The sequence below is a fragment of the Oncorhynchus mykiss genome, chromosome 23, assembly GCF_013265735.2.
Source record: "Oncorhynchus mykiss isolate Arlee chromosome 23, USDA_OmykA_1.1, whole genome shotgun sequence".
Classification (NCBI taxonomy): domain Eukaryota; kingdom Metazoa; phylum Chordata; class Actinopteri; order Salmoniformes; family Salmonidae; genus Oncorhynchus; species Oncorhynchus mykiss.
The window spans coordinates 1,720,067-1,744,019 of NC_048587.1; the positions used below are offsets into that span (position 1 = coordinate 1,720,067).

Sequence of the window (23,953 nt, forward strand, 5' to 3'; positions counted from 1 at the left end):
GTAGTAACCTCCGTAGTCTTACCTGGCGTTCTGCTCATTCTGTCAGTAGTAACCTCCGTAGTCTTACCTGGCGTTCTGCTCATTCTGTCAGTAGTAACCTCCGTAGTCTTACCTGGCGTTCAGCTCATTCTGTCAGTAGTAACCTCCGTAGTCTTACCTGGCGTTCAGCTCATTCTGTCAGTAGTAACCTCCGTAGTCTTACCTGGCGTTCAGCTCATTCTGTCAGTAGTAACCTCCGTAGTCTTACCTGGCGTTCAGCTCATTCTGTCAGTAGTAACCTCCGTAGTACTGACGTGCTGGTGTTCCCTGTCTGTAGTAACCTCCGTAGTACTGACGTGCTGGTGTTCAGCTCATTCTGTCAGTAGTAACCTCCGTAGTACTGACGTGCTGGTGTTCCCTGTCTGGTGTATCCAGGATGCACGCCATGCAGCAGAGGGAGAGATCTACACCAAACTGAACCAGAAGATAGATGAGTTTATCCAGCTGGCAGACTATGATTGGGGCATGCCGGAGTCGGACGGCCAGGCCAGTGGATACCTCATGGACCTCATCAACTTCCTCCGCAGCACCTTCCAGGTCTTCACACACCTGCCGGTGAGTTAGCCACTCCCCCCCCCCCGCAGGCAGGGGAACTCTGGGAGATGGAGTTTTGTTGTGAGTTATTGTGGTAGTGTGTTTGTTGAAGTGTTGTTCTTGTATCAGTGTTACGTCACGGTGGTGACTTGTATCTACTGTGCTTCTCATTAGGTTGAGTGACGCTGTTGATGATACCCACTGTGGCATGGCTGCAGTCCTGTACTGCAGTAATGTGTATCTACTGTGCTTCTCATTGGGTTGAGTGACGCTGTTGATGATACCCACACAGTCCTGTACTGCAGTACTGTGTATTCAGTGTTGGAGTTGTGTACTGCAGTAATGTGTATTCAGTGTTATGTACTGTGTATTCAGTGTTATGTACTGTGTATTCAGTGTTGGAGTTGTGTACTGCAGTACTGTGTATTCAGTGTTGGAGTTGTGTACTACAGTACTGTGTATTCAGTGTTATGTACTGTGTATTCAGTGTTATGTACTGTGTATTCAGTGTTGGAGTTGTGTACTGCAGTACTGTGTATTCAGTGTTGGAGTTGTGTACTACAGTAATGTGTATTCAGTGTTATGTACTGTGTATTCAGTGTTGGAGTTGTGTACTGCAGTACTGTGTATTCAGTGTTGGAGTTGTGTACTACAGTAATGTGTATTCAGTGTTATGTACTGTGTATTCAGTGTTGGAGTTGTGCACTGCAGTACTGTGTATTCAATGTTGGAGTTGTGTACTACAGTAATGTGTATTCAGTGTTATGTACTGTGTATTCAATGTTGGAGTTGTGTACTACAGTAATGTGTATTCAGTGTTATGTACTGTGTATTCAGTGTTGGAGTTGTGTACTACAGTAATGTGTATTCAGTGTTATGTACTGTGTATTCAGTGTTGGAGTTGTGTACTACAGTAATGTGTATTCAGTGTTATGTACTGTGTATTCAGTGTTGGAGTTGTGTACTGCAGTACTGTGTATTCAGTGTTGGAGTTGTGTACTACAGTAATGTGTATTCAGTGTTATGTACTGTGTATTCAATGTTGGAGTTGTGTACTACAGTAATGTGTATTCAGTGTTGGAGTTGTGTACTACAGTAATGTGTATTCAGTGTTGGAGTTGTGTACTACAGTAATGTGTATTCAGTGTTGGAGTTGTGTACTGCTTATCTTCGGGGCCATTTTCATTCTCTTTTAGTTCCACAGAAAAGCTCAAGGGAACAAGATCATTCTAGGTTTTGATAATGACTTGGCATAATGTTAGACTGAAGAGTGACTGGGGAGGATATGAATCGTTAGAGCAAAACGACAATAATAATAACAAAATGAGATTGTAATTTCTGGGGGAGAACAACTGCAATGAAACAGACCAAAGAGCCAATCCCAGTTGGTCGGCAAGCAGCTAGAGACAGAGGACATACGCTGTGCTCTTGTTGCTGGTGGAACCCCAGACCAGACCTGTTGCTGGTGAAACCCCAGACCAGACCTGTTGCTGGTTGAACCCCAGACCAGACCTGTTGCTGGTTGAACCCCAGACCAGACCTGTTGCTGGTGAAACCCCAGACCAGACCTGTTGCTGGTGAAACCCCAGACCAGACCTGTTGCTGGTTGAACCCCAGACCAGACCTGTTGCTGGTGGAACCCCAGACCAGACCTGTTGCTGGTGAAACCCCAGACCAGACCTGTTGCTGGTGAAACCCCAGACCAGACCTGTTGCTGGTTGAACCCCATACCAGACCTGTTGCTGGTGGAACCCCAGACCAGACCTGTTGCTGGTTGAACCCCAGACCAGACCTGTTGCTGGTTGAACCCCAGACCAGACCTGTTGCTGGTGGAACCCCAGACCAGACCTGTTGCTGGTGAAACCCCAGATCAGACCTGTTGCTGGTGAAACCCCAGACCAGACCTGTTGCTGGTTGAACCCCAGACCAGACCTGTTGCTGGTGAAACCCCAGACCAAACCAGACCTGGTTGCTTTGTACACCAGCTTCCTTATCTTGAATACAATCATTTCCAGCTTTTTATTCCCGTTCTGTTTTTAAGATGTTTTTCTTCAGGAATGTCTCCTCTGTCTCCCACAGTGATGTAAATCTATAATGTATTTCTCTATTGATTTGACTTCCTCTGCCAAGCATGCTGGGTCTGTCTCTGGTTTTTCTTTTCCTGTCCATTTATTGTTGCCATCCTTTCTCTCCCTCCTATTCTGGACATGTTTAATTTGTTTGGGTGGTTCTGGTTCTGCTCAGAATAACTGCAATGACCATGCTGCCATGTCGGTAAGTACCCCCCCCCCCCTACTCTGCCCCCCCCTCCCTGCCCTACTCTGCCCCCCCTACTCTGCCCCCCCTACTCTGCCCCCGCCCTACTCTGCCCCCCCTACTCTGCCCCCCCCTACTCTGCCCCCCCTACTCTGCCCTACTCTGCCCCCTTCCTGCCCTACTCTGCCCCTCCTACCCTGCCCTACTCTGCCCCCCTCCTGTCCTACTCTGCCCCTCCTACTCCTCTCCCTCCCCGCCCTACTCTGCCCCCCTACTCCCCCCCCTCCCTGCCCTACTCCCCCCCCTCCCTGCCCTACTCTGCCCCCTTCCTGTCCTACTCTGCCCCCCCCTACTCCCCTCCCTGCCTGCCCTACTCTGCCCCCCCCTACCCTGCCCTACTCTGCCCCCTTCCTACTCTGACCATCCTACCCTGCCCTGCCCTACTCTGCCCCCCCTACCCCCCCCCCCCCTGCCCTACTCCCCCCCTCCCCGCCCTACTCTGCCCCCCTACTCCCCCCCCCTCCCTGCCCTACTCCCCCCCCTCCCTGCCCTACTCCCCCCCCTCCCTGCCCTACTCTGCCCCCTTCCTGTCCTACTCTGCCCCCCCTACTCCCCTCCCTCCCTGCCCTACTCTGCCCCCTTCCTGCCCTACTCTGCCCTCCCTACCCTGCCCTACTCTGCCCCTCCTACCCTGCCCTACTCTGCCCCTCCTACCCTGCCCTACTCTGCCCCCCCTACCCTGCCCTACTCTGCCTCTCCTGCCCTACTCTGCCCCTCCTACCCTGCCCTACTCTGCCCCCTCCCTGCCCTACTCTGCCCCCCCTACCCTGCCCTACTCTGCCCCTCCTACCCTGCCCTACTCTGCCCCTCCTACCCTGCCCTACTCTGCCCCCCCTACCCTGCCCTACTCTGCCCCCTCCCTGCCCTACTCTGCCCCCTCCCTGTCTACTCTGCCCCCCCCCCTCCCTGCCCTACTCTGCCCCCCCTGCCCTACTCTGCCCCCCCTACCCTGTCCAGTTCTGGGTAATGCATGATCATGTCTGTACTGTGGATTTGCCTCCAGGCTTGTTGCTCCACTTGTGATGATGCTGAACTATAGTAATTTACATACCATCCATCACGTTTAGTGTAAGTTAAATCTAATAGGTAATTTAATCTGTACATTGTCTGTAAATACACACAGGGTGTCAATGACTTTATTTGTACAGCTCAGTATCCAGTATGTGTAACAGACGGATAACATATGGCAAATCAAATGTTATTTGGTCACATACACATATTTAGGAGATGTTATTGCTGATGGAGCGAAATACTTGTGTTTCTAGCTCCAACAGTGCAGTAATATCTGACTAAATACTTGTGTTTCTAGCTCCAACAGTGCAGTAATATCTGACTAAATACTTGTGTTTCTAGCTCCAACAGTAACAGTAATAATCTAACTAAATGCTTGTGTTTCTAGCTCCAACAGTGCAGTAGTATCTAACTAAATGCTTGTGTTTCTAGCTCCAACAGTGCAGTAGTATCTAACTAAATGCTTGTGTTTCTAGCTCCAACAGTGCAGTAATATCTAACAATTCACAACCATACACACACATCTAAAAGTAAAATAATGGAATTAAGTATATAAATAAATAAGTATAATATATATAAGTATAAGTATATACATAAATAAGTATAATATATATAAGTATATAAATATTAGGACGAGCAATGGCGTAGTCTAATAGAATACAGTATATACATACAGTATGAGATGAGTAAAGCAGTATGTGAACATTATTAAACTGACTAGTGTTCCGTTATTAAAGTGACCAGTGATTCCATGTCTATAGGGCAGCAGCCTCTAAGGTGCAGGATTGAGAGTAACCGGGTGGTATATACACACACACACACACACACACACACACACACACAACCATTCAAAAGAGGTTTGGGGTCACTTAGAAATGTCCTTGTTTTTGAAAGGAAAACATTTTTTTTTGTCCATTAAAATAACATCACATTGATCAGAAATACAGTGTAGACATTGTTAATGTTGTAAATTACTAGTGTAGCTGGAAATGGCAGATTTTTTATGGAATATCTACATAGGCGTACAGAGGCCCATTATTAGCAATCATCACTCCTGTTTTCCAATGGCATGTTGTGTTAGCTAATCCAAGTTTATCAGGCTAATTGATCATTAGAAAACCCTTTCGCAATTCTGTTAGCACAGCTGAAAACTGTTGTCCTGATTAAAGAAGCAATACAACTGGCCTTCTTTAGACTAGTTGAGTATCTGGAGCATCAGCATTTGTGGGTTCGTTTACAGGCTCAAAATGGCCAGAAACAAAGAACTTTCTTCTGAAACTCGTCAGTCTATTCTTGTTCTGAGAAATGAAGGCTATTCCATGTGAGAAATTACCAAGGAACTGAAGATCTCGTACAACTCTGTGTACTACTCCCTTCACAGAACAGCGCCGACTGCCTCTAACTAGAATAGAAAGTGGAGTGACTACCTCAAGCTCTAAACCCTCAGAGGTGGTATACACACGTGGGGAGAGGGGCATTCTTCTTACCGAACCACATGACCTTTGTTTTGCAGGTGTTTTGAACAAGGTTAAGTGCAAATAAAGCTTGTTGGACACTAAGAAAGCTTTGTTGTAGAGTGTTCAACACTAAATCCAGGGAGGGGCCAGCTGAGTATTAGACTGTATCATCTGCATATTAGTGGATTAAAAGAGCTTCCTACTGCCTGAGCTATGTTGTTGATGTAAATTGAGAAGAGCGTGGGGCCTAGGATCGAGCCTTGGGGTACTCCCTTGGTGACGGGCAGTTTTCCGCTGCACTCTTTGAGAGTGGTAGTTAGCAAACCAGGCCAAAGACCCCTCAGAGACACCAATACTCCTTAGCCGATCCACAATCATTTATTGTCTACCGTATTAAAAGCGTTGGCCAAGTCAATAAAAAATAGTAGCACAACATTGCTTAGAATCAAGGTCAGTGGTGACATCATTTATTACCTTTTAAGATTGCAGTGACACATCCATTACCTGAGCGGAAACCAGATTGGATACCAGAGAGCCAGTCAGTTGATTATTGACAAGTTTTCCCAACACTTTTGACTAACAGGGCAAGACAGAAATTGGCCTATAATGGTTAGGATCAGCTTGATACCCCCCTTTTAAATAAAGGACAAACCTTGGCTGCCTTCCAAGCACTGGGAACCTCCCCAGAGAGGTGAGACAGGCCTTCCAAGCACTAGGAACCTCCCTAGAGAGGTGAGACAGGCCTTCCAAGCACTGGGAACCTCGCCAGAGAGGTGAGACAGGCCTTCCAAGCACTGGGAACCTCCCCAGAGAGGTGAGACAGGCCTTCCAAACACTGGAAACCTCCCCAGAGAGGTGAGACAGGCCTTCCAAGCACTGGGAACCTCCCCAGAGAGATGAGACAGGCCTTCCAAGCACTGGGAACCTCCCCAGAGAGGTGAGACAGGCCTTCCAAGCACTGGGAACCTCTCCAGAGAGGTGAGACAGGCCTTCCAAGCACTGGGAACCTCTCCAGAGAGGTGAGACAGGCTCGGTGATAACAGAGGGCAGCAACCTTAAAGAAAGAAGGATCTAAACTATCTGATCCAGGTGAACTTTGAACCTTTCCACCAACCCAGTAAAGAGCCTTGAATTCACTACGTGAGCATGAGTCTGTCTAACATGTGGAGTGAAGCTACAATATACTTCTCTGAGATGTCTGATGTTCTATAGAGGGTTAGTTGGAAAGGAAAAGTGGAAAGCCAAGCTGGAGAGAGAAGGGCAGATAGTAGAATGACGTAGGCATCATTGTCTTGTGGATAAAAAAAGTGTCTGCTAAATGGAATACTGTATATTACATAAAACAGAACCAATTCAAATCCTTTTTCAAGCCTTATCTGCTAAATCACTGAGCGGTCTCCAGGAATGCTTCAGCTGTAGTCTGACTACAGGGATGATCAACATCTCTTTTATAGGATCCAATCACAGTTCATCTACTACTGTCTGAATGCCTCATTTACTTAGATTACAACGTCTTCCTAAACAGTCATGTCCCCCACCCAGAGTCATGTCCCCCACCCAGAGTCATGTCCCCCACCCAGAGTCATGTCCCCCACCCAGAGCCATGTCCCCCACCCAGAGCCATGTCCCCCACCCAGAGCCATGTCCCCCACCCAGAGCCATGTCCCCCACCCAGAGTCATGTCCCCCAGATAGGCAGCTTCACTCTGGCAGAAGAGGAGAGAATACCCTGTTCCCTATAGTAGGGATGTGGGAATCTGTTCAAATCAAATCACATTTTATTTGTCACATACACATAGTTAGCAGATGTTAATGCAAGTGTAGCGAAATGCTTGTGCTTCTAGTTCCGACAATGCAGTAATAAACAACGAGTAATCTAACCTAACAATCCCAGGCTCTGTCGTAACCGGCCGCGACCGGGAGGTCCGTGGGGCGACGCACAATTGGCCTAGCGTCGTCTGGGTTAGGAAGGGTTTGGCCGGTAGGGAAATCCTTGTCTCATCGCGCACCAGCGACTCCTGTGGCGGGCCGGGCGCAGTGCGCGCTAACCAAGGTTGCCAGGTGCACAGTGTTTCCTCCGACACATTGGTGCGGCTGGCTTCCAGGTTGGATGGCGCTGTGTTAAGAAGCAGTGTGGCTTGGTTGGGTTGTGTATCGGAATACGCGATGAGACAAGATAGTAGCAATGAGACAAGATAGTAGCTACTAAAAAAACAATTGGATACCACAAAATTGGGGAGAAAAAGGGGTAATAAATAAATTAAAACATTTAAAAAATAAAGATATATGAATGAGTGATGGTCCAGAACGGCATAGGCAAGATGCAGTAGAGTACAGTACACACATATGAGATGAGTAATGTAAGGTATGTAAACATATAAAAGTGGCTTTGTTTAAAGTGGCTAGTGATACATGTATTACATAAAGATGGCAAGATGCAGTAGATGATATAGAGTACAGTATATACATATGAGATGAGTAATAGGGTTGTAAACATTATATTAAGTGGCATTGTTTAAAGTGGCTAGTGATAAATTTTTTACATCAATTGTTCCATTATTAAAGTGGCTGGAGTTGAGTCAGTGTGTTGGCAGCAGCCACTCAATGTTAGTGGTGGCTGTTTAACAGTCTGATGGCCTTGAGATAGAAGCTGTTTTTCAGTCTCTCGGTCCCTGCTTTGATGCACCTGTACTGACCTCGCCTTCTGGATGATAGCGGGGTGAACAGGCAGTGGCTCGGGTGGTTGTTGTCCTTGATGATCTTTATGGTCTTCCTGTGACATCGGGTGGTGTAGGTGTCCTGGAGGGCAGATAGTTTGCCCCCGGTGATGCGTTGTGCAGACCTCACTACCCTCTGGAGAGCCTTACGGTTGTGGGCGGAGCAGTTGCCGTACCAGGCGGTGATACAGCCCGACAGGATGCTCTCGATTGCGCATCTGTAAAAGTTTGAGTGTTGAAGAGGCGCTGCGGCGCCTTCTTCACCACGATGTCTGTGTGGGTGGACCAATTCAGTTTGTCCATGATGTGTACGCCGAGGAACTTAAAACTTTCCACCTTCTCCACCACTGTACCGTCGATGTGGATAGGGGGGTTCTCCCTCTGCTGTTTCCTGAAGTCCACGATCATCTCCTTTGTTTTGTTGACGTTGAGTGTGAGGTTATTTTCCTGACACCACCCTCCGAGGGCCCTCACCTCCTCCATGTAGGCCGTCTCGCCGTTGTTGGTAATCAAGCCTACCACTGTAGTGTCGTCTGCAAACTTGATGATTGAGTTGGAGGCGTGCATGGCCACGCAGTCATGGGTGAACAGGGAGTACAGGAGAGGGCTCAGAACGCACCCTTGTGGGGCCCCAGTGTTGAGGATCAGCGGGGTGGAGATGTTGTTACCTACCCTCACCGCCTGGGGGCGGCCCGTCGGGAAGTCCAGTACCCAGTTGCACTGGACGCGGTTGAGACCCAGGTGGTGAGTTTGGAGGGTACTATAGTGTTAAATGCTGAGCTGTAGTCGATGAACAGCATTCTCACATAGGTATTCCTCTTGTCCAGATGGGTTAGGGCAGTGTGCAGTGTGGTTGCGATTGCGTCTTCTGTGGACCTATTGGGGCAGTAAGAAAATTGGAGTGGGTCTAGGGTGTCGGGTAGGGTGGAGGTGATATGGTCCTTGACTAGTCTCTCAAAGCACTTCATGATGACGGAAGTGAGCGCTACAGGGCGCGAGTCGTTTAGCTCAGTTACCTTAGCTTTCTTGGGAACAGGAACATTGGTGGCCCTCTTGAAGCATGTGGGAACAGCAGACTGGCATAAAGATTGATTGAATATGGCCGTAAACTCACCAGCCAGCTGGTCTGCGCATGCTTTGAGGACGCGGCTGGGATGCCGTCTGGGCCTGCAGCCTTGCGAGGGTTAACACGTTTAAATGTTTTACTCACGTCGGCTGCAGTGAAGGAGAGTCCGCAGGTTTTGGTCGCGGGCCGTGTCAGTGGCACTGTATTGTCCTCAAAGCGAGCAAAGAATTTGTTTAGTCTGTCTGGGAGCAAGACATCCTGGTCCGTGACGGGGCTGGTTTTCTTTTTGTAATCCGTGATTGACTGTAGACCCTGCCACATACCTCTTGTATCTGAGCAGTCGAATTGCCACTCTACTTACTATACTGACGCTCAGCTTGTTTGATTGCCTTGCGGAGGGAATAGTTGCACTGTTTGTATTCCGTCATGTTTCCGGTCACTTTGCCATGATTAAAAGCAGTGGTTTGCACTTTCAGTTTCGCGCGAATGCTGCCATCAATCCACGGTTTCTAGTTTGGGAATGTTTTAATAGTTGCTGTGGGTACGACATCGCCGATGCACTTGCTCATGAACTCGCTCACCGAATCAGCGTATTCGTCAATGTTGTTGTTTGACGCAATGTGAAACATATCCCAATCCACGTGATCGAAGCGATCTTGAAGCGTGGAATGGAATCAGATTGGTCGGACCAGCGTGTTTATGTGGGATAGTAGGGATGTGGGAATCTACTCCCTATAGTAGGGATGTGGGAATCTGTTCCCTATAGTAGGGATGTGGGAATCTGTTCCCTATAGTAGGATGTGGGAATCTGTTCCCTATAGTAGGGATGTGGGAATCTGTTCTCTATAGTAGTGATGTGGGAATCTGTTCCCTATAGTAGGGATGGGGAATCTGTTCCCTATAGTAGGATGTGGGAATCTGTTCCCTATAGTAGGGATGTGGGAATCTGTTCCTTATAGTAGTGATGTGGGAATCTGTTCCCTATAGTAGGATGTGGGAATCTGTTCCCTATAGTAGGGATGTGGGAATCTGTTCCCTATAGTAGTGATGTGGGAGTCTGTTCCCTATAGTATGGATGTGGGAATCTGTTCCCTATAGTAGGATGTGGGAATCTGTTCCCTATAGTAGGGATGTGGGAATCTGTTCCCTATAGTAGTGATGTGGGAATCTGTTCCCTATAGTAGTGATGTGGGAATCTACTCCCTATAGTAGTGATGTGGGAATCTGTTCCCTATAGTAGGGATGTGGGAATCTGTTCCCTATAGTAGGGATGTGGGAATCTGTTCCCTATAGTAGGGATGTGGGAATCTGTTCCCTATAGTAGGGATGTGGGAATCTATACTCTTACCTATCGCAATATTATATTGATATTTGACTCCCAAGTATAGATTATTTGGTATTGTTATTATTTTGCTGCTGTAGGTAGCGTTAGCTAGCGCTAGTCAGCTGTACCTGCGCCAAAACTCCTGTATTTTTCATCCTATAGCTTGTTGTCATCATTTGACCAGGGCCTATGGGGTATAGGGGTATCATTTGACCCGGGCCTATAGGGTGCCATTTGACCAGGGCCTATGGGGTACCATTTGACCAGGGCCTATGGGGTATAGGGGTACCATTTGACCAGGGCCTATGGGGTATAGGGTTACCATTTGACCAGGGCCTATGGGGTATATGGTTACCATTTGACCAGGGCCTATGAGGTATAGGGGTACCATTTGGAGATGCACACGTTGCTCTCTGACTGTTGAGATGGTTGTTAGAGGTCTGTTCTGGCAGCTTTTTAAGCATCAGAAGAGCCACCTTTAGGTCCCTTGCCTTTCTTTACCAGCCTGGGATCCCTGTCTATAGGGTTGGAAGATTCACTTAACTTAACTTCACTCACCAAATTCACAGGGTTTCCAGAAATACCAGTTAGAAATAAGCAGGAAACCTGGGAATTTCAGGAAAGCTAACTGAAAACCTGGGAAACATGTCCAACTCTAGACTGGTCCCAGATCTGTTTGTGACAGTGACCATAAAGTACCAAGACATCACAAACAGATCTGGGACCAGTCTAATCAACGCCACCTTCATCAACAGATCTGGGACCAGTCTAATCAACAGATCTGGGACCAGTCTAATCAACAGACCCGGGACCAGTCTAATCAACACCACCTTCACAAACAGATATGGGACCAGTCTAATCAACAGACCTGGGACCAGTCTAATCAACAGACCTGGGACCAGTCTAATCAATGCCACCTTCACAGACAGATCTGGGAGCAGTCTAATCAACAGACATGGGACCAGTCTAATCAACAGACCTGGGACCAGTCTAATCAACAGACCTGGGACCAGTCTAATCAACAGACATGGGACCAGTCTAATCAACAGACATGGGACCAGTCTAATCAACAGACCTGGGACCAGTCTAATCAACAGACCTGGGACCAGTCTAATCAACAAACCTGGGACCAGTCTAATCAACAGACATGGGACCAGTCTAATCAACAGACCTGGGACCAGTCTAATCAACACCACCTTCACAAACAGATCTGGGACCAGTCTAATCAACAGATCTGGGACTAGTCTAATCAACAGACCTGGGACCAGTCTAATCAACACCACCTTCACAAACAGATCTGGGACCAGTCTAATCAACAGACCTGGGACCAGTCTAATCAATGCCACCTTCACAAACAGATCTGGGACCAGTCTAATCAACAGACCTGGGGCCAGTCTAATCAACAGACCTGGGACCAGTCTAATCAACACCACCTTCACAAACAGATCTGGGACCAGTCTACTCAACAGATCTGGGACCAGTCTACTCAACAGATCTGGGACCAGTCTAATCAACAGACCTGGGACCAGTCTAATCAACACCACCTTCACAAACAGATCTGGGACCAGTCTACTCAATAGATCTGGGACCAGTCTAATCAACAGATCTGGGACCAGTCTAATCAACAGACCTGGGACCAGTCTAATCAACACCACCTTCACTAACAGATCTGGGACCAGTCTAATTAACAGACCTGGGACCAGTCTAATCAACAGACCTGGGACCAGTCTAATCAACAGACCTGGGACCAGTCTAATCAACACCACCTTCACAAACAGATCTGGGACCAGTCTAATTAACAGACCTGGGACCAGTCTAATCAACAGATCTGGGACCAGTCTAATCAACAGACATGGGACCAGTCTAATCAACACCACCTTCACAAACAGATCTGGGACCAGTCTAATCAACAGACCTGGGACCAGTCTAATCAACAGACCTGGGACCAGTCTAATCAACAGACCTGGGACCAGTCTAATCAACACCACCTTCACAAACAGACCTGGGACCAGTCTAATCAACACCACCTTCACAAACAGATCTGGGACCAGTCTAATCAACAGACCTGGGACCAGTCTAATCAACACCACCTTCACAAACAGATCTGGGACCAGTCTAATCAACAGATATGGGACCAGTCTAATCAACACCACCTTCACAAACAGATCTGGGACCAGTCTAATTAACAGATCTGGGACCAGTCTAATTAACAGACCTGGGACCAGTCTAATCAACAGACCTTCATGGAGGAGTTAGAACTACGAGTTATTACTGAGATTATATCTGCAGTGGATTCCATCATTGGAACTAAAATATCCCATAATAAACCAGTGATTCCTGATTCCCGTGGCAATCTACAGATGACAGGGATGTCCATGTACAGAGGTCTCCTCTAGTTTTGATTTGACATTTTCTAGGACATTGGTTTTGGTTTTCCTATGGAGACTTGGGCATTGTATAGGGTAGTCTGAAGCACATTGAAGAGATGAGAGTGGAATGGTGTCTTGGACAGCATGGACCACCACACAGTCCAACCCGTGTATCTCTGCTGCTCTTCATCAGCATTCAGCATGATACAGCCTGGTGTAGCACTAACCATTCTTAGTGCATGATGTCTCTCCGTGCTCTGTTGGTCTGGTCTGGATATGATCGTTTTTCCCTCCCTCTACAACCTCACAACCCTGTTCATTTGAATCCATCATTCTGTTTTGAGCCTCATCTGTGTTGTTCTTCTGCCTGCATGTTTTATCCATGTTCAGAGTCGTTATGTAACCTGCTGTCTAGAGAACATGGGCCAGCAGCCCATAGTAATCAATTCCAAATCCTCAGGTATGATAGAGGAAGCTTTGACTAAATCTGTACTCCCATATTCTATTGACACAGATTGTCCAGACTCAAACTGACATTTACCCTCCCCTCCCTTTTATCTCTCGGTCTCCTCTCTCTCTCTCTCTCTCTCTCTCTCTCTCTCTCTCTCTCTCTCTCTCTGTCTCTCTCTCTCTCTCTCTCTGTCTCTCCCCTTTCTCTCTTTCCTCTCTCTCTTTCCTTTCCCTCTTTCCCTCTCTCTCTCTTTCCTTTCCCTCTCTCTTTCCTCTCCCTCCCTTGCCCCCTCTCTCCCTCTCTCTCCCTCTCTCCCTCTCTCTCTCTCTGTCTCTCTCCCTCTCTCTCCCTCTCCCCCTCCCTCCCCCTCCCCCTCCCCCTCCCCCTCTCCCTCTCCCTCTCCCTCCCTCTCCACCTCTCTGTTCTCCTGCAGGGTAAAGTGGCCCAGACAGCCTGTATGTCAGCGTGTAAGCACTTGTCCACGTCCCTGATGCAGATGGTGTTGGACAGCGAGCTGAAACAGATCAGTATGGGAGCCGTTCAGCAGTTCAACCTGGACGTCATACAGTGTGAATGTAAGTGGACTTAATGGGAGTTTAGCCATGCAGTGTGAATACACACACAACTCTATCATCCCCATGGAAACGGTCAGGGAGAGGGCTTTAATCATGGAGGGGTACAGTAGATGTCAGTGTGAATACACACACAACTCTATCATCCCCATGGAAACGGTCAGGGAGAGGGCTTTAATCATGGAGGGGTACAGTAGATATCAGTGTGAATACACACACAACTCCCTATCATCCCCATGGAAACGGTCAGGGAGAGGGCTTTAATCATGGAGGGGTACAGTAGATTGATTGACAATACACACAACTCTCTATCATCCCCATGGAAACGGCAAGGGAGAGGGCTTTAATCATGGAGGGGTACGGTAGATGTCAGTGTGATTGATTGACAATACACACACAACTCTCTATCATCCCCATGGAAACGGCAAGGGAGAGGGCTTTAATCATGGAGGGGTACAGTAGATGTCAGTGTGAATGATTGACAATACACACACAACTCTCTATCATCCCCATGGAAACGGTCAGGGAGAGGGCTTTAATCGTGGAGGGGTACTGTAGATGTCAGTGTGAATGATTGACAATACACACACAACTCCCTATCATCCCCATGGAAACGGCCAGGGAGAGGGCTTTAATCGTAGAGGGGTACAGTAGATGTCGAGGGGCTATTAGATAGAGGAAGAGTTGAGCCTAATGCTGGCTACATCCCTAATGGCACCCTATTCCCTATATAGTGCACTACTTTACACTACAGCCCTATTCCCTATATAGTGCACTACTTTACACTACAGCCCTATTCCCTATATAGTGCACTACTTTATACTACAGCCCTATTCCCTATATAGTGCACTACTTTATTCCACAGCTCTATTCCCTATATAGTGCACTACTTTATACTACAGCCCTATTCCCTATATAGTACATTACTTTATACTACAGCCCTATTCCCTATATATAGTGCACTACTTTATTCCACAGCTCTATTCCCTATATAGTGCACTACTTTATACTACAGCCCTATTCCCTATATAGTGCACTACTTTATACAACAGCCCTATTCCCTATATAGTGCACTACTCTATACTACAGCTTTCTTCCCTATATAGTGCACTACTCTATACTACAGCCCTATTCCCTATATAGTACACTACTCTATACTACAGCCCTATTCCCTATATAGTGCACTACTCTATACTACAGCCCTATTCCCTATATAGTGCACTACTTTATACTACAGCCCTATTCCCTATATAGTGCACTACTCTATACTACAGCTCTATTCCCTATATAGTGCACTACTCTATACTACAGCCCTATTCCCTATATAGTGCACTACTTTATACTACAGCCCTATTCCCTATATAGTGCACTACTCTATACTACAGCCCTATTCCCTATATAGTACACTACTTTATACTACAGCCCTATTCCCTATATAGTACACTACTTTATACTACAGCCCTATTCCCTATATAGTGCACTACTTTATACTACAGCTTTATTCCCTATATAGTGCACTACTCTATACTACAGCCCTATTCCCTATATAGTGCACTACTTTATACTACAGCTTTATTCCCTATATAGTGCACTACTCTATACTACAGCCCTATTCCCTATATAGTGCACTACTCTATACTACTATTCCCTATATAGTGCACTACTTTATACTACAGCCCTATTCCCTATATAGTACACTACTTTATACTACAGCCCTATTCCCTATATAGTACACTACTTTATACTACAGCCCTATTCCCTATATAGTACACTACTCTATACTACTATTCCCTATATAGTGCACTACTTTATACTACAGCCCTATTCCCTATATAGTGCACTACTTTATACAACAGCACTATTCCCTATATAGTGCACTACTTTATACTACAGCCCTATTCCCTATATAGTGCACTACAGCCCTATTCCCTATATAGTGCACTACTCTATACTACAGCCCTATTCCCTATATAGTGCACTACTTTATACAACAGCCCTATTCCCTATATAGTGCACTACTTTATACAACAGCCCTATTCCCTATATAGTGCACTACTCTATACTACAGCCCTATTCCCTATATAGTACACTACTCTATACTACAGCCCTATTCCCTATATAGTGCACTACTTTATGCTACAGCCCTATTCCCTATATAGTGCACTACTCTATACTACAGCCCTATTCCCTACATAGTACACTACTCTATACTACAGCCCTATTCCCTATATAGTGCACTACTTTATACTATAGCTTTATTCCCTATGTAGTGCACTACTCTATACTACAGCCCTATTCCCTATATAGTGCACTACTCTATACTATAGCCCTATTCCCTATATAGTGCACTACTCTATACTACAGCCCTATTCCCTATATAGTGCACTACTCTATACTACAGCCCTATTCCCTATATAGTGCACTACTCTATACTACAGCCCTATTCCCTATATAGTGCACTACTCTATACTACAGCCCTATTCCCTATATAGTGCACTAATTTTGACCAGGGCCCATAGGTAATAGCGTTAAGGGTAGTTCAGCCTAATAATGTTTGAACAATAGGGATTGGAGCTTCAGAAATGTCCTGGGTCTGTCCTAAACGCCACCCTATTCCTTTTATAGTGCACTACATTTAAAACGTAGCCAGAAGCAGTGCACAATGAAGGGAAATGGAGTACAATTTGGGACACGGACTCTGCCCTCAGAATGCCCTCCGCTAAACGGCTGTGACAGAGCAGAGATGACTCCTGTCTCTCACACACACACACACACACACACACACACACACACACACACACACACACACACACACACACACACACACCCACCCGCAAGCATAAGACACCCCTCTAGGAATCCAGTCAGTTGGCTCCTCCCAGGTAATCCTCCTGCTGTTAGTCAGAGTGGTGACCTATGCTCTAGCCTCTCCCTTGTCACTCCGAATGCATCGCAAATAGCACCCTATTCCCTACATAGTGCACTACTGTCGGCCAGAGCCCTGTAAAGGGGATAGGGTCCCATTTGGAACACATCCCCCTACCCTCAAAACGAACTCTGCTGAACAGCTGTGTTGTGACAAATATTTCCTCGTACTTACCTGGAAGATATTTTCCTACAGAGCAGATCACAGTCTTCAGGTGTGTCACGGTCAAGTCTCTTAGTGTGTCGCGGTCAAGTCTCTTAGTGTGTCGCGGTCAAGTCTCTTAGTGTGTCACGGTCAAGTCTCTTAGTGTGTCGCGGTCCAGTCTCTTAGTGTGTCGCGGTCAAGTCTCTTAGTGTGTCACGGTCAAGTCTCTTAGTGTGTCGCGGTCAAGTCTCTTAGTGTGTCACGGTCAAGTCTCTTAGTGTGTCACGGTCAAGTCTCTTAGTGTGTCACGGTCAAGTCTCTTAGTGTGTCACGGTCAAGTCTCTTAGTGTGTCACGGTCAAGTCTCTTAGTGTGTCACGGTCAAGTCTCTTAGTGTGTCGCGGTCAAGTCTCTTAGTGTGTCGCGGTCAAGTCTCTTAGTGTGTCACGGTCAAGTCTCTTAGTGTGTCACGGTCAAGTCTCTTAGTGTGTCACGGTCAAGTCTCTTAGTGTGTCACGGTCAAGTCTCTTAGTGTGTCACGGTCAAGTCTCTTAGTGTGTCACGGTCAAGTCACTTAGTGTGTCACGGTCAAGTCTCTTAGTGTGTCGCGGTCAAGTCTCTTAGTGTGTCGCGGTCAAGTCACTTAGTGTGTCACGGTCAAGTCTCTTAGTGTGTCGCGGTCAAGTCTCTTAGTGTGTCACGGTCAAGTCTCTTAGTGTGTCATGGTCAAGTCTCTTAGTGTGTCACGGTCAAGTCTCTTAGTGTGTCGCGGTCAAGTCTCTTAGTGTGTCACGGTCAAGTCTCTTAGTGTGTCGCGGTCAAGTCGCTTAGTGTGTCGCGGTCAAGTCTCTTAGTGTGTCGTGGTCAAGTCTCTTAGTGTGTCGCGGTCAAGTCTCTTAGTGTGTCACGGTCAAGTCTCTTAGTGTGTCACGGTCAAGTCTCTTAGTGTGTCGCGGTCAAGTCTCTTAGTGTGTCACGGTCAAGTCTCTTAGTGTGTCACGGTCAAGTCTCTTAGTGTGTCGCGGTCAAGTCTCTTAGTGTGTCGCGGTCAAGTCTCTTAGTGTGTCGCGGTCAAGTCTCTTAGTGTGTCGCGGTCAAGTCTCTTAGTGTGTCGCGGTCAAGTCTCTTAGTGTGTCGCGGTCAAGTCTCTTAGTGTGTCGCGGTCAAGTCTCTTAGTGTGTCGCGGTCAAGTCTCTTAGTGTGTCGCGGTCAAGTCTCTTAGTGTGTCGCGGTCAAGTCTCTTAGTGTGTCGCGGTCAAGTCTCTTAGTGTGTCGCGGTCAAGTCTCTTAGTGTGTCGCGGTCAAGTCTTTTAGTGTGTCGCGGTCAAGTCCCTTAGTGTGTCGCGGTCAAGTCTCTTAGTGTGTCGCGGTCAAGTCGCTTAGTGTGTCGCGGTCAAGTCTCTTAGTGTGTCGCGGTCAAGTCTCTTAGTGTGTCACGGTCAAGTCTCTTAGTGTGTCGCGGTCAAGTCTCTTAGTGTGTCGCGGTCAAGTCTCTTAGTGTGTCGCGGTCAAGTCTCTTAGTGTGTCGCGGTCAAGTCGCTTAGTGTGTCGCGGTCAAGTCTCTTAGTGTGTCGCGGTCAAGTCGCTTAGTGTGTCGCGGTCAAGTCTCTTAGTGTGTCACGGTCAAGTCACTTAGTGTGTCGCGGTCAAGTCTCTTAGTGTGTCACGGTCAAGTCTCTTAGTGTGTCGTGGTCAAGTCTCTTAGTGTGTCGCGGTCAAGTCGCTTAGTGTGTCGCGGTCAAGTCGCTTAGTGTTTCGCGGTATACCAGCACCACAGTAATATATCAACCTCTTGATACTTATGATACCAACATTTCAGAATACCCTGGTACTGTTTTATATGATACCAACATTTCAGAATACCCTGGTACTGTTTTATATGATACCAACATTTCAGAATACCCTGGTACTGTTTTATATGATACCAACATTTCAGAATACCCTGGTACTGTTTTATATGATACCAACATTTCAGAATACCCTGGTACTGTTTTATATGATACCAACATTTCAGAATACCCTGGTACTGTTTTATATGATACTACCAAGCTCCTGTTATTAAGTCAGTTTTGTTAATAAATTCACTAAAATGGTTTAAGCAAAAACCAGTCCCATAATGACCACTTCACCTTTCAGCCATCACTCACCTTCCAGCCATCACTCACCTTCCAGCCATCACTCACCTTCCAGCCATCACTCACCTTCCAGCCATCACTCACCTTCCAGCCATCACTCACCTTTCAGCTATCACTCACCTTCCAGCCATCACTCACAGCTGTAATCAGCCAGCCGCATCACCTTCCAGCCATCACTCACCTTCCAGCCATCACTCACCTTCCAGCCATCACTCACCCTCCAGCCATCACTCACAGCTGTAATCAGCCAGCCACATCACCTTCCAGCCATCACTCAGGTTCTCTGTCTACTCTTCCTGCACATCTATTCGTCCATCATGTAGAAGAGGTTTTACTACCTGACCTCCTCAGCTCTGTGTTGACCCCAGTAGTCTGACTGTAAACTCCCTGACCTCCTCAGCACTGTGTTGACCCCAGTAGTCTGACTGTAAACTCCCTGACCTCCTCAGCTCTGTGTTGACCCCAGTAGTCTGACTGTAAACTCCCTGACCTCCTCAGCACTGTGTTGACCGCAGTAGTCTGACTGTAAACTCCCTGACCTCCTCAGCACTGTGTTGACCCCAGTAGTCTTGACTGTAAACTCCCTGACCTCCTCAGCACTGTGTTGACCCCAGTAGTCTTGACTGTAAACTCCCTGACCTCCTCAGCACTGTGTTGACCCCAGTAGTCTGACTGTAAACCCCATGTCCTTGTGTACAGTTCATATAAAGTCAATTGAAATAAATTCATTCGGCCCTAATCTATTGAATTCACATGACTGGGCAGGGGCGTAGCCATGGGTGGGCCTGAGAGAGCTTAGGCCCACCCACTGGGAGCCAGGTCCACCCAGTCAGGAGTTTTTCAATACAGAAGGGCTTTATAGACTGAATCACTCCTCAGTTTCATCAGGTGTCTGGGTGGCATTCAAATTGCCATCGATAAAATGCAATTGTGTTCGTTGTCCGTAGCTTATGCCTGCCCATACCATAACCCCACCGCCACCATGGGGCGCTCTGTTCACAACGATGACACCAGCAAACCGCTCGCCCACACAGCGTCATACGTGGTCTATGGTTGAGAGGCCGGTTGGACGTCCTGCCAAATTCTCTAAAACGATGTTGGAGGTGGCTTATGGTAGAGAAATTAACATTAAAATCTCTGGCAACAGCTCTGGTGGACATTCCTGCAGTCAGCATGCCATTTGCACGCTCCCTCAAAACTTGAGACATTTGTGGCATTGTGTTGTGTGCCAAAACTGCACATTTTAGAGTGGCCTTTCATTGTCCCCAGCACAAGGTGCACCTGTGTAATCATGATTTTAATCAGCTTCTTGATATGGCACATCTGTCAGGTGGATGGATTATCACGGCAAAGGAGAAATGCTCACAAACAGGGATGTGAAAGGGGCTACTGAGTGGCGCAGCGGTCTAGGGCGCTGCATCTCGGTGCTAGAGTCATCACCACAGACCCTGGTTCGATTCCAGACTGTATCACAACCGGCCGTGATTGGGAGTCTCATAGGGCAGCGCACAATTGGCCCAGCGTCGTTAGATGGTTAGCTTCTTCCAAAATCCATCATTTGCTTTGTATTCAGTGCCAGTATTACCGAATATCCCAGTACCAGCTTAGTGTCTCTGAAGGTCCAGCCTAGTGTCTCTGTAGGTCCAGCCGTGTGTCTCTGGAGGTCCAGCCGTGTGTCTCTGGAGGTCCAGCCTAGTGTCTCTGGAGATCCAGCCTAGTGTCTCTGGAGGACCAGCCGTGTGTCTCTGGAGGTCCAGCCTAGTGTCTCTGGAGGTCCGGCCTAGTGTCTCTGGAGGTCCAGCCGTGTGTCTCTGAAGGACCAGCCTAGTGTCTCTGGAGGTCCAGCCTAGTGTCTCTGGAGGTCCAGCTTAGTGTCTCTGAAGGACCAGATATATATATGTGTGTAAATATCATTCAACCAGGCTTGGCTCGCTCCATAAGGGACTCACAATCACGGCCGGTTATGATACAGCCTGGATTCGAACCAGGGTGTTTGTAGTGACGCCTCAAGCACTGAGATGCAGTGCCTTAGACCGCTGCGCCACCCAGGAGTCCCTGTGGGCCAGGGCTGTGATGGCTGTGTTCCTGTGTGTTTGTGTCTTGGCCTTGTACCTGGTGCTCCCCTGAGGCCCCTCAGGGCCCCTGATGCAGGGTGAACCAGAGTTCAGCTCCTGGGTTCATATGTCTCTAAGGAATCTATTGACTTCTCATACGTAGAGTTCTCCAAGATATACGAGGTAGTTTAAGGTTTTTAGGTGATCATGCAGTGTTTTAACCTTAACTTGACTCTGTTTTGATTTCATTTATTCCCAGTGTAAAGCACTTTATATAAAGGTTGACTTATCCCCTGACAGAATAACTATAGTTTCTGAAGGCTTATCAGTGACAGCAGGTGGTGATGGACTGTTCCTGTCTCCTCTCCCTGCTCCAGTGTTCGCCAGCTCAGAGCCTGTCCCAGGATTCCAGGGAGACACTTTACAGCTGGCATTCATCGACCTCCGACAGGTAAGCAGTATACCACTCATCCTACTGTTCCCCTGTCCTGTGACCCAACACGACCTCTCCTACAGCCGACTGTTCCCCTGTTCTGTGACCCAACACGACCTCTCCTCTGACCCAACACAACCTCTCCTCTGACCCAACACAACCTCTCCTCTGGCCAACTGTTCCCCGTCTCCTCTGACCTAACACAACCTCTCCTCTGACCCAACACAACCTCTCCTCTGGCCAACTGTTCCCCCTCTCCTCTGACCCAACACAACCTCTCCTCTGACCCAACACAACCTCTCCTCTGACCCAACACAACCTCTCCTCTGATCCAACACAACCTCTCCTCTGACCCAACACAACCTCTCCTCTGGCCAACTGTTCCCCCTGTCATGTGACCCAACACAACCTCTCCTCTGGCCAACTGTTCCCCCTGTCCTGTGACCCAACACAACCTCTCCTCTGGCCAACCGTTCCCCTGTCCTGTGACCCAACACAACCTCTCCTACAGCCGACTGTTCCCCCTGTCCTGTGACCCAACACAACCTCTCCTCTGGCCAACCGTTCCCCTGTCCTGTGACCCAACACAACCTCTCCTACAGCCGACTGTTCCCCTGTCCTGTGACCCAACACGACCTCTCCTGTGAGCCAGTAGCACACTGTCCCCATAGGTCAGGATTAGCCTTACATTACCCTGACTCCAAGTCAATTGTTGTGGATCCATTAAGCCATTACCAGCTCTGCTAACAGCTCTTTCTTACTCTCTTAGTGTTGATGTGACCTGGTTAATCTGGGCCTCAGGTCAGGTCCAGTTATGGGTCAGGTTAGGTCTGGTGTTAGGTCTGGTGTTAGGTCTGGTGTTAGGTCTGGTGTTAGGTCTGGTGTTAGGTCTGGTGTTAGGTCTGTTACAGCAGCTTGAGATTACGCCGAAGGCAACCAGCATGTATTCTCTGTCTCATGAGAGAGAGAGAGAGACAGAGAGACAGAGAGACAGAGAGACAGAGAGACAGAGAGACAGAGAGAGAGAGAGAGAGAGAGAGAGAGATTTACGTGTCACTCTCCTGCATGCTGCTTCTCACACCAAGCTCCGTCACTTGAGCACCGATGCTGGTTTCCACTTTGCTTCTTCATATAAATCCACAAGTCTTCTATGATTCCACTATTAGTTTGTGTATCTTACCTTCTGCAAACATCTAGTTTGTCTTAGCAAGTTGTGGCTGAAATCAATTGTGTTAGCCAGCTAACATACTCATAAAAACCCTAGGATCACTCACTACTCATAAAAACCCTGGGATCACTCACTACTCATAGAGCACCCTGGGATCACTCACTACTCATACAGCACCCTGGGATCACTCACTACTCATAAAGCACCCTGGGATCACTCACTACTCATAAAGCACCCTGGGATCACTCACTACTCATAGAGCACCCTGGGATCACTCACTACTCATAGAGCACCCTGGGATCACTCACTGCTCATAAAGCACCCTGGGATCACTCACTACTCATAAAACACCCTGGGATCACTCACTACTCATAAAGCACCCTGGGATCACTCACTACTCATAAAGCACCCTAGGGTCACTCACTACTCATAGAGCACCCTGGGATCACTCATAAAGCACCCTAGGATCACTCACTACTCATAAAGCACCCTGGGATCACTCACTACTCATAAAGCACCCTGGGATCACTCACTACTCATAAAGCACCCTGGGATCACTCACTACTCATAAAGCACCCTGGGATCACTCACTACTCATAAAGCACCCTGGGATCACTCACTACTCATAAAGCACCCTGGGATCACTCACTGCTCATAAAGCACCCTAGGATCACTCACTACTCATAGAGCACCCTGGGATCACTCACTACTCATAAAGCACCCTGGGATCACTCACTACTCATAAAGCACCCTGGGATCACTCACTACTCATAAAACACCCTGGGATCACTACTCACTACTCATAAAGCACCCTGGGATCACTCACTACTCATAAAGCACCCTGGGATCACTCACTACTCATAAAGCACCCTAGGGTCACTCACTACTCATAGAGCACCCTGGGATCACTCATAAAGCACCCTAGGATCACTCACTACTCATAAAGCACCCTGGGATCACTCACTACTCATAAAGCACCCTGGGATCACTCACTACTCATAAAGCACCCTGGGATCACTCACTACTCATAAAGCACCCTGGGATCACTCACTACTCATAAAACACCCTGGGATCACTCACTACTCATAAAGCACCCTGGGATCACTCACTACTCATAAAGCACCCTAGGGTCACTCACTACTCATAGAGCACCCTGGGATCACTCATAAAGCACCCTAGGATCACTCACTACTCATAAAGCACCCTGGGATCACTCACTACTCATAAAGCACCCTGGGA

At 47.6% G+C, this 23,953-nt stretch overlaps 1 protein-coding gene across 7 annotated transcripts in view; it reads left to right on the forward strand.

Moving 5' to 3' along the window:
• The window catches only part of exoc6 (exocyst complex component 6), a 139,633-nt gene that overhangs the window by 95,681 nt on the left and 19,999 nt on the right, over positions 1-23,953 (forward strand). For 4 of the 7 annotated variants that reach the window (XM_036959708.1, XM_036959709.1, XM_036959710.1 and 1 more), the window contains exons 16-19: positions 415-594; positions 2,818-2,847; positions 13,717-13,858; positions 21,491-21,564. In XM_036959708.1, coding sequence (XP_036815603.1) covers positions 415-594; positions 2,818-2,847; positions 13,717-13,858; positions 21,491-21,564 — 426 coding nt within the window. The remainder of the gene's footprint in view (positions 1-414; positions 595-2,817; positions 2,848-13,716; positions 13,859-21,490; positions 21,565-23,953) is intronic. The other 3 variants (XM_036959711.1, XM_036959712.1, XM_036959715.1) reach the window with 1 other exon arrangement.